General features: G+C 45.0%; 1 protein-coding gene across 1 annotated transcript in view; it reads right to left on the bottom strand.

Annotated features, from left to right (window-relative positions):
• Nucleotides 1-2869: 2869 nt before the first annotated feature.
• hao1 (hydroxyacid oxidase (glycolate oxidase) 1) overlaps nucleotides 2870-14321 on the bottom strand; it is a 135341-nt gene continuing 123889 nt past the window's right edge. The window contains exon 8 of the mRNA XM_085981712.1: nucleotides 2870-5570. Within this exon, the coding sequence (XP_085837838.1) occupies nucleotides 5482-5570 (89 nt within the window). The 3' untranslated portion in view covers nucleotides 2870-5481. The remainder of the gene's footprint in view (nucleotides 5571-14321) is intronic.

Below are 14321 nucleotides of genomic sequence, written 5' to 3'. Positions count from 1 at the left end.
GCAAATGGTATGTTGGCCTTCATATCAAGGGGGTTCGAGTATAGGAATAGGGATACCTTACTACAGCTGTACAAGGTGCTGGTGAGACCGCATCTGGAGTATTGTGTACAGTTTTGGTCGCCCCATCTGCGGAAGGATGTTCTTGCCATGGAAAGAGTGCAACGGCGATTCACCAGGCTGATACCTGGAATGGCGGGAATGACCTACGAAGAGAGATTAAATAGTTTGGGCTTGTACTCACTGGAGTTTAGAAGATTGAGAGGGGATCTCATCGAAACATATAAAATTATGGCAGGCCTGGACAGGCTGAATTCAGAGAGAATGTTTCCAATGGCCGGGGAGCACAGAACCAGGGGCCACAGTCTAAAAATAGCGGGCAAATCATTTAAAACAGAGATGAGGAAGAATTTCTTCACTCAAAGAGTGGTGAGCCTGTGGAATTCCCTGCCACAGAGGGCTGTGAAGGCTAATTCAATAAATATTTTCAAGAGAGAATTGGATATATTTCTGAAGGCTAAGGGGATTAAGGGTTACGGAGAAAAGGCGGGGACGGGGTACTGAACTGGTAAGATCAGCTATGATCTCAGACGAAGATCAGCCATGATCTCATTGAATGGCGGAGCAGGCTCGAAGGGCCGAATGGCCTACTCCTGTTCCTATCTCTATGTTTCTATGTTTCTATGGTACTTATTGACGGTGGAGGATATTCCTGAGTGGGCGGAAAAGTCCATCCGAGAGGCTTGTGTGAGGTTTTTATGGGAAGGGAAACCAGCCTTGGTGGCATACAATACCATCATTGGACGGAGAAATCAGGGAGGATTCAATTTTCCAGATACTGATTTGAATTAGAAATCCTTTAGAATCAAATGGGTGAAGAGATTTCTTCAGAAGTCAAATACAAGTTTTTGGAAGAGTTGTTTTGAGCATTTTTTTAAACGAAATGGGATAGGGCAGGGGATATTGTATATGGAATACAATAATGTGTTTTTGAAACCGATTAAACTTCTCCCTAGGTTTTATAAGGGGGTTGTAGAGACTTGGGCCCAATTTTTAAAGAGTGTGCAGTTTATGCCCAAGGGGGCTGAGGAATTTTTAGAACAGCCCTTATTTTTGAACAGGTGGGTCAACATCGAAGGAGAGGTTTTATTTAATCAAGCTTTTATAAAAGCTGGAGTTATATCTGTGAAAGATGTATTATACGAGGTAATTCCAGGTTGGTTGCCAGAAGCGATAGTGAGGGACATGGTGTGGGAGGAGGATCAGGAGGTGGAAGGAAAAGCAATAGGAACCATATATGAGAAGATTGTGAGGGCAATGCCACAGGATTGGATGGAAGAAATAAATGCGGAAATCTCCAAAGGAAGTAAAATGCGTCCTGCTTTTCCAAGCTTTGTACTGGAGAAAGGGGAAGAGTTGGTCCAATTTGACAACTGTAATACTTGAGATTTCTATGAGGTATTCAGAGAATGGAGATTCAAGACACCTGCTGGTCAGGAGTTTTGGCAGAGTATATACCCACAGCTGGACTTCAACAGGATTTGGAAGGGAGTGTGGGCGAATTTTAAATGCCCAGAATGGATTGAACTGGATTTCAAATTGGCTCATAACCGGATTTTTACCATGACGGTCTTGTGCAAGATTGGACGAGTGGAGGCGGCAACTTGCCCAATGTGTGGGACACGGGATGAGACTCTGTCCCATTTACTGGTGTTATGTCTGCAGTTAAATGACTTTAAGTACTATATTCGACAGCTGTGTGAAGCTTGTTTGCTGGGTGGGGACCGAAGAGCGAGAATGGGAACCCCGTGGGACTCAATTTTGAGATGGGGATTGCAGGAGAGTCTGCCCAAGTCTAGCGGAGCGGCAATTAATTTAATGTTCAGTTTGGCTAGATTCGTGATTGTGCAAAGAAGGAATGCTCTGTTTTTTAAGGGGAGGAGAATCAATCTAAAAGAGTATTTTAAATATAAGCTAAAAGATCATTATAAGGCTCTGTGGATGTTTTATTCAGAAAAGAATTTAAGGACAGTATTTTACAACCAATTTTTAAAGTACAATCGATTAATATATGTTACAGGTGACAAATTAAACTTCAGGTTTTGATGTTAAAATGTGGTGGCGGAATGGCTGTGCAGAGTGGTGGAATTGATTTGTATCATACAATGTCATGATCACGATGTTGTAAATGTTCTTAATGTTCAATAAAGTATAATTTAAAAAAAAGTTGGTAGCACTCTTGCCTCTGAGTCAGAAGGTTGTGGGTTCAAGCCCCACTCCAGAGACTTGAACACAAAAATCTAGGCTGACACTCCAGTGCAGTACTGAGGGAGTGCTGCACTGTCAGAGGTGCCGTCTTTCAAATGAGACATTAAACCAAGCCCTCTCAGGTGATCATAAAAGATCCCATGGCACTATTTTGAAGAGGAGCAAGGGAGTTATCCCTGGCGTCCTGGCCAATATTTATTCCTCATTAAACAAATTATCTGGTCATTATCACATTGCTGTTTTGTGGGAGCTTGCTGTGTGCAAATTGGCTGCTGCATCTCCTGCATTACAGCAGTGACTTCAAAAGTACTTAATTGGCTGTAAAGTGCTTTGGGATGTCCTGAGGTCATGAAAGGTGCGATATAAATGCTTTTTTTCCCCCTTCTTCTCAAAATCCATCTTATTGTCTAAGTGCTGACCCACAACTCTTAATTGTCACAGCTTTACATCCATTCCCTTATTAGAGGCTAGCTGGCCCAAAATTGCTGCAGGTACTAAATGATCACGTGGAAGGAAGGTTTACTTTTTTAAACAAAGCCTATTTATGTTACAAACATGCAGAATTCCTTTAAGGATTCACATTTTTGTAAACGTTCAGTTTGAATGTAAACCAATTATCTTTATTTTTTATCAGGTAAACAAAAAGAAATTCTGTGACTTGGAGAGCACAGTTTTAATTCATTCACATTTTTTGACATCGCATTTGTTGCCACTATTTTCTGTAATTAAACCACCTGTTTTCGTCCTTTATCTCCTTCTCCAGCCTCGTGCTGTCCTGCTTCAGTCAGCAGATGGTCTGAGCAATGGGTTGTTGGTGCAGTTCCCATTGGCTGACAGGAAGTGGATTTATCGAGGCAAAAAGAGATAACACCTTGAGAGAGAACGGGGGCATTATGGGGCACGTCATCCAGCAACCAATGGGAGCATTCGCCAGAAAACAGTAACAGAATTAACATTAATTAATGTTAAACTTACTGACCCCCACAACATTTGGTTCAAGTGGAATCATGTTCTTACTGAACTCAATGCTAAGTGAGCCCTGATTCAGTGGGAATGAACTCTACGTTATGGAGTGGTCGCTGGAAAATGAATGTGGATGTCCGTTGGGAACAGATTAGACTCAACTGTAATAAAAACAGAAAATGTTGGAAACACTCAGCAGGTCAGGCAGCATCTGTGGAGAGAAGCAGAGTTAACGTTTCAGGTCGAACCGGAAGATGAGTCTACCTGCATTTTTCATCCACCACACTCCCCAGCCATTGGAACCTCCTCCACTTTGCCAGATTTTCCAATGCTTCCCTCCCCCTCTGCCATTTCCCTGTAACCATTCACACTACCTCTGGGTCTAGGTTATCTCTTCCAATTCTCCAATTTTCTCATTATTGCCTCCTTTAGTTTTACATGGTTATCACATCTATCATTTAATCATCTCCTGTCTGCTACCTAATCATTTTACATGTCATTCTCTTCCTTTCTCTCTCTCCGCCCCTTTTCCCTGCCTCTGTTTCTCCTTATAGGAGGCTCGTGTGGAGCAGAAACACTGGTATGGATCAGCTGGCCTGAATGGCCTGTTTCTGTGCTGTGAATACTATGTAATTATAAACTGTTTAAATATAACATTTTCCAGTTCTGACGAAGGGTCAAGAGCAACGCGCCTGCTAAGCTGTGCGGCCGTTTGGCTGCGCACTTGTTTGGAGGTCCTGCGCTGGCTGCTCACCGTCTTTTATATGGGAGAAACTGCGCATGCGTGAAAGTTTGAATGGGCGGCGCAGCCACTTAAAGGGACCGTGCACCAAAAAAAATAAGAGGGAACATTGGTCATGAGGCCTGAAATGTTGAACCTATCATCCTCCTTTCTCCACGGGTGCTGTGTTCCCAGCATTTTCTGTTTTTAAGAGATCAGAGTTGGAGGAGAAACATCTATAGAAAAAAAAATGGATGAATAACAGAAGATCAAAAGGGTGTTAGTGGAAGAGTGACTTTAAATGAGAGACAGAGCAGTGAGGGAAGGATAGTTTTTCTTAAAAGAAGACAACCACCGCAGTATACTGGAACATCCCATGAGACTTAGCAGGTTCTATAAAAGTCGGCCGTGGTACTGAAACACATAATAAGGCTGGCACATCAGCTCAGTACTAAGGGAGCACCACACTTTTAATGATACGTTAAACCAAGGTGCCGTCTGCCTATCCCAGTGGTTGAAGTATACATTAAAAATCCCATGGCACTATTTGCAGAGAGTTCTCCCAGACCCCGGCCAACATTTGTCTCTCAACCAACACTACAAAAAAAAACAGTTCATTGAACATTCATCTCATTGCTGTGCTCAAAATGGCTGCAGCATTTACCCACATAATAATAGGAACTGCACAAAGTAATTCATCCCATGTGAGGCACTTTGGGATGTTTATGAGAGTTGTGACAAGGTGCGATATAAAGGCAAGTTCTCTCTTCTTTCCACAGCCTTGGCAATCTGAGAAGATCAAGAACTTTGTTGACTTTATCACGTGTTTTTATTTTTGATTCACTCCAGCTAGTACCATGCTGGTAAAGAAGGTTTATTCTGACACATTCTGAGAGGTGACAGTCCGCTGCTCAGTCCTAGAAGGACAAGGGCAGTAGGCGCAAGGGAACACCACCACCTCCAAGTTCCCCTCCAAGTCACACAACATCCTGACTTGGAAGTATATCGCCGATCCTTCATCGTCGCTGGGTCAAAATCCTGGAAGTCCCTCCCTAACAGCACTGTGGGAGTACCTTCACCACACGGACTGCAGCGGTTCAAGAAGGCAGATCACAACCACCTTCTCAAGCGGAATTAGGGATGGGCAATAAATGTTGGCCTTGCTAACGATGCCCACATCCCATAAATGAATACATTTAAAAAAATTAAAAATGTATGATTACAGTAACTCTCACAATGATCATGGTGGCGAATAAACAAAGATTAATATCAAATCTGGGCACCGGGTGCCTAATTTTACCCAACATTATGGGCTAGAAAGCATTACGGGAAAGGTACTATATGGTGGAATTTCCAGTAGTGCAGTACATCAAGATAATATCACTGAAGGACTAACAACCAATTTACTGTTTTCATGATTACAATAGCTTCAACTAAAGTTAATTTTCTGTCCTGAATCCAATTTTCCCTTGGGGAATTCTTGAAGATAGTTCGAACAGACTGCAGCATTTTTTGCCGACTCCTTCATGTCGTTACAACAACGAGTGTCCTCCGATCCGAGGTGTTGCCCAGGGACTCAGCTTCACAAGAGACTTGTCAACTTCTTTCACACTGCGACATCCTGAAACAATATTTTGCATTTACTTCATGGCTGTGAAATGAGGACACTGCAATGAATTCAGCGTAGTTGACTTCACAATCATCCGCCTGAAACATTAACTCTGTTTCTCTCTCCACAGATGCTGCCTGATGCTGAGTGTTTCCAGCATTTTCGGTTTATAGTTCAGATTTCCAGCATCCATAGTATTTTGCCTTGATATAAAAGGTATATCATCCCAGTTTTGCTACTTAGAATCATAGGGCTGGATTTTGCCAATGGGGAGCTTTTGGAGGCGGGACTCCCACTTGTCGGGTTTTAGACCCGCCTCCATCGACGTCTGGCCAACCCACACTATTTTCCCTTGATTGACCTTGTTAAGCCCGTCCAGCGAGCTTAGCAGGCCAATTAAGGGGAAGCCGGTTACAGAGAACGTCAGCGTATGACGCTTCATCTGTCAAACATTTTTGGCAGATGAATTGTCATCGTTTGACAGCTCTGTGAAGCTTTCAAACACTGACATTCTCTGTAACCTCTTTAGCAGAAATTAGATGGTTGTTGCATTGGAGAATGAAACAGCCATCTGTCATCTCTACCGCGGAGATGCGAGACTCTCTGCATCCCCAACTCTTGAAGCCTGCAGGAAGAAACAAAGGTAAGTAAACTTTTTCTAACACTTTCCACTTACCTCAGATACTCACCTCTCCACACTTGCACCCATCACTTACCTTCCCAGCGCACTTTTGCACCCCTCCGACCCCCGCAGACCCACTGCTCGCCTCGGTGACCCTGGCGGGGTTCAGAGCCTTCAGGAAGCCCGCACTTGTGTGGGTAAAATGGGGATAATCCTCTTTATCTGCCTGTTAACTACCTGTTAGCAGGCAGTTAAGTGGCTGTAATCCCTTTCCCGCCTCCAAGGAGACGGGACCCGGCGGGGGTCAGCTACCTGCTTCCTGGCAAGATAGCACGGAGGCAGGTTGGGGGCGGGATGGGCACCTGCCCCCAGATTCTGCCATTTTCCCGGCAGTCTCGCCTCCATACCCGCCTCCCTAGGGCTGGCAAGATCGCACCCATAGAATCATACAAAACAGATGGAGGCCATTCAGCCCATTACGAGGGCTATCCAATTAGTTCCACTCCCCTGCTCTTTCCCCATAGGCCTGTAAATGTTTCCTTTTCAAGTATATGTCTAATTCCCTTTGGAAAGTTACTATTGAATCTGCTTCCACCACCCTTTCAGGCATTCATACTTGTTAAGTCTGTGGGTTGTATTGTAAATAACACACACAGACCCCAACATTAACAAAGGAAACAGGTCTTTACTATTCAGAGGTCTGGGCGAGTTCTGCCCTAATTAACATAACACAACCCTTATATACTGGTGTGGTCACTATCGGTATTACAGTATACATGAGCCAACAAATAGTGCCACCCTAAAGTAGTGCCCTTAAAGGCGAACGGTTACATTCAATAGTTCCCTTAAAGGTAAACGGGTACATACACTACAATCCTCCCTTTTTAGCTTTTTACTTACAGAATCCCGTTAAACATACAATCTTCAACTTTATATAAACAGTTTGCAGATATACTCTCGATGGAGTCAACGTCATATAACTTCATGTTTAACATAACATAATAACATATATAACTTCATGTCAAAACAGATCACAGATTCAGTCTCTGCCGAAAACAGTTCACAGATTCAGTCTCTGTGGTGTAGTCGGTTCACATTGCTGGAGTGACTCATTCAATAGTCCTTCCATGGATTTAACAGTTTGAACTTCCGAACTGATTTGGCTCCGTTCGGAGGGACCACGTGTGTGATCTGGTAGAGGTGATAATGGTTCAGATGGGTCATCTTCTGTTTCGACTTTTCCTTTTTTGCTTCTTGGAGACTCTCTGGGCTCCACTGTCAGCTGCCAGCTGCATGCGCAGTTCCTCCTTCTCTTCCTCCTTTTTCCGTAGTAGAGCCACCTTCTCCCGATGTTCCGTAGACTTTCGGTGCTCCTCCATGATTTCTGTATTGTGGGAGTCGAAGTTACAAGTTGGGCAGGACAGGACATAGTAATATTCGGTGTAGTCCTGGACGTTAGCCAGCTCATGTTCCAAATCCAGACATCTTTCCTGAAGAGACTTCTTCATGTGTACCTCTTCATCCAGCTTTTTCTGGGCTTTCAGCAAGTCGTTTACTAATGACCTCATTTGTGATTTTAATACTTCAACTTCCTTTGGAGATTGATTGATCGGACTATTCAATCCCTCTACCAGAGCAGCTGTTTCAGCGGTCTGTTGTTCTACCTTGACGTGAGTCAGCGTACTTTTGGTATCCAAGGGTTGCTCTGCTGCCATCTTCTCAGTCTGTGTTGCAACCTCAGCTATTTCAATAACTTTTGAGAGCTCCAAACCCCTCTCCTCTTCCACCACTAATGTTTCATCTATGGATGGAATCTTTACCGATGAGGCAGCCTTGGCCTGGAGCTCATCAAACATTTCCTGCAGCCTTTGGACTTCTTGCTCATGTTCAACCTTTAGTTGTTCATATGCTTCTACTGAAACTAGCTTTTCGGGGGTTGTCGAGTTAATCCCCTCCAGAATTGTAGCCTGGGCCTGTCCATACTGTTCTTTCAACTTCTCACACTCTGCTTGTAAGGAGTCATAGAGAAGGACTGGAATAAAATCCTGGCTTCCTGAAGATTCCTCTGCAATTGGTTTTTTTGCAATTTCCTGTTGGAGTTCAGCCAAGGCTGCTATGCTATCTGCCTCTCGAAGTCTCACTGCCATCAATTCTTCTTTATTCTTGCAGTCTATCTCAGTCATTTCCCTTTTACTCTCATTTAACTGAGTGAGTAGCCCCTTATTCTGGGCTGAGAGATATTGCACCTTCTCATGTAGACCATAGCACTCCTTCTCTGCTCGACATAGCTGATTTCTGCTGATTTGGTTCTGTGTTTAAAGTTCCAACATCCTTTGCTTAGCTTCTTTCAGTTTCGCCTCAATAATCCCCTCTCGCAACATGTCCACATTATTCACATCAGGTAAAGAAGCGTTTCTCTTTTCCATGTCCAAGATTTGTTTCTGCATCTCCTTAAGAGCACACTGCGATTCAACTTCTCTTAACCTTGCCTGCACTAGCTCCGTCTCTAATTGCAGAACAAAATCCTCAGTGTAGCGTGGTTTGCCCTTCTGCTGTATCTCTAGATCATGCAAATATTCTAACTCCTGAACATCATAAGGGAGATGTGATCGGTAATTGGTCACGATGGCTCTATGGTCGCTCTCTGCTTTAGCCAGTAGGTTCTGTTGTCTTTCCAGACTCTCCCATTCGGTGTCATAGAACTTTTTCATTGTTTTCATCTCTTGTACGAGGCGGTAACTTAATTGTTCTAATTGTTGTTGTACTTTGAAATAACGTTGAGTTCGAGCCCGGTGTTCCTCCGTAATGCATATGTCTGTAGCTTGAACAGACTCAGAATTCTCTGTCTTTATGCACGCCATCGATTTTCCAACCTTGTTTTTCATACATAAGCTGGACTTATCGTCTTCCGGCTCGGAGTCTGAGCTGCTTGTCTGCACCGAGTCCTCACTCATCATTGCTTGTAGGTAGTGCCATTCCATGTCTATTTTCTTGATCCACTCCCGTCCTAGAAGCGGTGGTCCTCCCTCAGGTAGTACGTACAAATTCATTCTTGGGTGTACTTTACCCCTATCTCTCACCTTAACTCTTATTTTCCCCATGGGGTATACGTTATGCCCCGTATATGTCTGTAATACGAACTTGGTATTTCTTAAGGGTATGTGAGAGAATAGCCGGTGGTAGTCCTTTTGGTTGATCACTGATACAGCTGATCCCGTGTCCAGCTCCATTCGTACTTGGACTCCAGCTATTTTTAGTGTGACCCAGATCGTCTGTAGATCAGTCACTTTACCCACATTGTGGATTCTCAGACTATCCAACTCCTGGCTGTTTGGGTCTGAGTCTGAATTTTGTTCGTCTGAACTCTTTTCAGCCACCTGATGTACCTTGTTGTACTTTTCTTGTGGTGGTGGCTTCCTTTGCTTGTTGGTCTTCTTTCCGGACCTGCATACCTTCGCGATGTGACCCAGTTTGCCACATTTCCTGCACTCTTGGTTCTTAAACCAGCACTGATTCTGGTCGTGCGTTGTCTTTCCACAACGGTAGCATTTGGAATTGCTTGCAGTAATTTGGTCCACCCCGAGTGCCGCCGCCTTTAGCTGCATTTCCGCCGTTCCTTTCGCTGCGGCTTCGTGCGATGAAGCTATGAGGACAGCCCTGTCCAGTGTGAGGTCGTTTTCTTCCAGAAGTCGCTTCTGCGTTCCTTCTTTGGCCAAGCCGCATACGAACTTGTCCCGCAGCTCCTCTGTCAAATTCCCTCCAAACTGGCAGTATTTCGCTAGCTTACGCAGTTCGACTAAGTATTCCGCATTGCTTTCATCTTGTCTCTGGGTTCTGGCGTAAAATTTAAATCGTTCAGCCAGCATCAACGGTGTGGGGTTCAAGTGATCCTTCAACACTGTTACGATCTCTTCGAAGGTCTGGTCCACTGGTTTAACTGGTGCTATTAGATGTTTCAAAAGCCCGTATGTTTTTGCTCCCATCGAATTTAACAAAGTTATTGCCTTGTCGTCATCCTCAATTTCGTTGGCTACGCAATATATTTCTATGCGTTCCACATACGTGGCCCAGTCTTCTATTTCAGCATTAAAATCATTAATATTTCCTCGCTTAGGCATCTTCTTCTCTTTTCGAGGACAGTACAAGTATTTCTTTACTTATTATTAATTTTCTTCTCTTCTTGAGAACACCACAAGTATTGCTTTACTTATTCTTATTTCTGAAAATTCTTATTAATTTTCTAAGATGGCGATTTCCCGCTTCTGTCTTCTTCCCCAGCGGTTTTCCCGCGAAAAATGGCAGCTTTCCCGCGCTTCTCGCTCTCCCCGCCCACTTCAATGGCGGTTTTCCCGCGCTTGACGGTCTTCACCCGTCCCCCGACGCTGTCTTTCAGCCCGAGTGCGGCCCTTATCTCCTGTGCGATCGCCGAAGCGGTTCTCGGCCCTTATCTTAGATGCGATCGCTGGCTCGCGAAGCGCCTCCCGCTCGAAGCGGCTCTCGGCCCTTATCGCTGGTGCGATCGCTGGCTCGCGAAGTGCCTCCCGCTCGAAGCGGCTCTCGGCCCTTATCTTCCCGATCGCGATCGCCCTTGTTCCTCCGACTTCCCCAGCCCTGTCTTTGCAGCCGATGCTGCTCGGCTTACCCACGTCTTCTCCACTCCAGTTTTTTAGTCGCTGATGGAGGCTTCAGGGTCCTAATGCCTGTCGCTTCCAGTGGGGTGGTGAGGTTTGGAACCTCTCTTCAACGTCCTGTCTGTGGACGAAGCCGCCGTGGAATAACTGCCGCAGGGTAAGAATCCGACTCGTCGCCAGTGTTAAGTCTGTGGGTTGTATTGTAAATAACACACACAGACCCCAACATTAACAAAGGAAACAGGTCTTTACTATTCAGAGGTCTGGGCGAGTTCTGCCCTAATTAACATAACACAACCCTTATATACTGGTGTGGTCACTATCGGTATTACAGTATACATGAGCCAACAAATAGTGCCACCCTAAAGTAGTGCCCTTAAAGGCGAACGGTTACATTCAATAGTTCCCTTAAAGGTAAACGGGTACATACACTACAATACTCTACTTGATTGCAGAGTGTCAATGCTGCTGAAGTGGAACAGTGCTGTGCTTTCATACTCGCAGGATTAGGTAACAGTTTGGCCACAAAAATAAATGTTTGGCTTGATTTGAAGCGTGCTGAGAGTGTAGAAATTCACAGTTCCATTTAAAAACTGGAAACGCACAGCAGGTCAGTTAGCTCCTGAAAGAGAAAAGTAGGTTAACAATTGGGTGGAACCCTTCACCAGAACGCAAGAAACAGTTCCAATGGAGGAACTGACCCTTTCTCTTTTACAATTGCTAACTGACGTGCTGTATATTTGCAGCATTTTTTGCTTTTAATTACAGTTTTGCCACATTTAATGTTTTTCTTTTAATCTCTGCCTTGCCTCATTCTAGCTTACAGTATGTAATGTTGTTAGAAGTTACCAAGAAAATTTAGCACTGAGCAGATTACTTTGGTTTATAGGGACTATATTCTCCGCTGGGTAAAGCAGAGGAAAGATGGGCAGTGATCTGTGATACCAGAGGGGGAGTTTTAACTCCCGACAGGACGTGCAAGCCGCCCTGGGAGGCCCGGTCAATAATAATGGCCAAACCTCATTGACATCCCGCCGGCCAGCTGCCTACTTGAAACAGGCGTAAAGAAATCGCTGACCGGCTTCAGGCAGGTGAAGATTGGAAGGTCCGGAGTCAAGGCGAGGGCGGAGGCAGTGGCTGGTTGACATGATCTCATGGGTGGGAGGTGAGGGGAGATCCCGAAAAAGCAGAGGCCTAGGCTTTCCTTGTGGGGCCAGGAGGAACATGTTTTCATACCTTATTCTGTTTCCTCCCTGACAGGTTTTACTGAGCAAGGTGGGGGCCCCCGCTCAGTCCACCATTAAGATGCCCTGTATGGCATGGGGCCCCAATTAGTATATATTAGTGAGGCTGAATGAAGCAGGCACCTCGACCACCGGGAAAAACAGTCGAGTTAAACCTGCCATGGATGGGAAAATGGAACATCAAATAGAGCCGTTCAATTTTAACTCCTGTTCCACCGGTTTCCAGCAGTGGGATGGAGTTATAATTCCCTCTCAGCCTCACTTTATATTGATCAGGATTTCCTGGAGATCCCCCAAGGTGGTGGTTGGGTGGGGGTGGGGGGCAGTGGGGGAGAGCACTTGCATCTACAGCAGGCACAAGCATGGAAATGAAGCAGGAGGGACGCAACATGTCCCCCCTCATTTTCCTGTTTCATCCCTGTGTGGGCACCCATTAGTAAGTGCAATCAGAAGAAGTAAGCTTTCGGCCTTGCACCCAGCCTGGCTCAGATCAGAGGAGCCGCCAAGGGGCCTGGACGATGGTGAGAGGGGGGTAGGTACATTTGACCAGTGTGATTAACCCTTTAATGCACATAGTGGATAATGTTCAGGGAAAGCTGAAGGTACAAACTAATTCAGAACATTGTAAAATCTATAGATGTGGAGGCGGAGAGGAAGATCCAACTACGACCTCCACTCCCAACTGCAAAATGGCTCTCTGTGAAATGGGTGGGGAAGAATCCCAGTGGAACCGAGTTCTGCCCCATTTTCCAGCCCCCAGTCCAGAGATCCTCCTGGATTCCACCTGGACCCTGATCGGAACTTCAAGGCTCAATGACCAATGATGTACAGCCCATATGCACATGAATAGTTTTTGCTCCTTTTTTTGTGATGGATTTTATTTTTTATTTTCGCACAGCAACACAAGAAGGGACAGCAACAGGGTGCGAGGAAGTAACTGTTAAATCTGTGAGTTGTTCAAGTAATTAATACTGAGACTTAATCAGTAACAATAAAACAGGTCTTTACTGGTTGGAGGTAGGGACTATACGTAGGTCTTTACTTCATGCCCACAGGCGGGAACTGAGGGGAGATCAGTACCCACAGTACTATTTATACCCCTATGGCCAGGAGTGGTACTGCGTATCACTACGCCCAACAAGTAGTGCAGTCCTGTCCATAGGTTCAAAGTAGCACACATATTACATACACAACATTCCTCCCTTCCTAGCTTTACAGTCATCTCCCCATTTAACATAACGTAATAACATATATACATATATAACTTCAGGTTTACATAACAGAATAACATAGATACATAGATAACTTCATGTCAAAACAGATCACAGATTCAGTCGCTGCGGAAAACAGTTCACAGATTCAATCTCTGTGGTGGAGTCGGTTCACGTTGCTGGAGTGACTCATTCAATAGTCCTTCCATGGATTTAACAGTTTGAACTTCCGAACTGAATTGGCTCCGTTCGGAGGGACCACATGTGTGATCTGGTAGAGGTAATAATGGTTCAGATGGGTCATCTTCTGTTTCGACTTTTCCTTTTCTGCTTCTTGGAGACTCTCTGGGCTCCACTGTCAGCTGCCAGCTGCATGCGCAGTTCCTCCTTCTCTCCCTCCTTTTTCCGTAGTAGAGCCACCTTCTCCCGATGTTCCGTAGGCTTTCGGTGCTCCTCCATGATTTCTGTATGGTGGGAGTCGAAGTTACAAGTTGGGCAGGACAGGACATAGTAATATTCGGTGTCGTCCTGATCTAGGCCAGCGAGAGGGTCTTCTATTTCCTCCATACCCAGCTGGGCGTTAGCCAGCTTTTGTTCCAAGTCCACACATCTTTCCTGAAGAGACTTCTTCATGCGTACCTCTTCATCCAGCTTTTTCTGGGCTTTCAGCAAGTCGTTTACTAATGACCTCATTTGAGATTTTACTACTTCAACTTCTTTTGGAGATTGATTGATCGGACTATTCAATCCCTCTACCGGAGCAGCTGTTTCAGCGGTCTGTTGTTCTACGTTGACGTGAGTCAGCGTACTTTTGGCATCCAAGGGCTGCTCTGTTGCAGTCATCTCAGTCTGTGTTGCCACCTCAGCTCTTCCAATAACCTTTGAGAGCTCCGAACCCCTTTCGTTTGAATATTGAAGTTCGTGTTCAAGTTTTTCCCATTTCAGAGTCCTGTCCTTCAGCATATGCAGGAGTTGGCTGACCGTTAACTCCTCTGACATCAGACGTTTTGTGTGCTCCTGCTCCATTTTCTCCATCAGCTGCTTCTGTTGTCTTT

Source organism: Somniosus microcephalus, chromosome 3 (assembly GCF_052327205.1).
Source record: "Somniosus microcephalus isolate GS21.2 chromosome 3, FLI_Smic_1.0, whole genome shotgun sequence".
NCBI classification, from domain to species: domain Eukaryota; kingdom Metazoa; phylum Chordata; class Chondrichthyes; order Squaliformes; family Somniosidae; genus Somniosus; species Somniosus microcephalus.
Note: the sequence above shows the minus strand (reverse complement) of the source record. Positions and strands in the feature narration are given on the sequence as shown.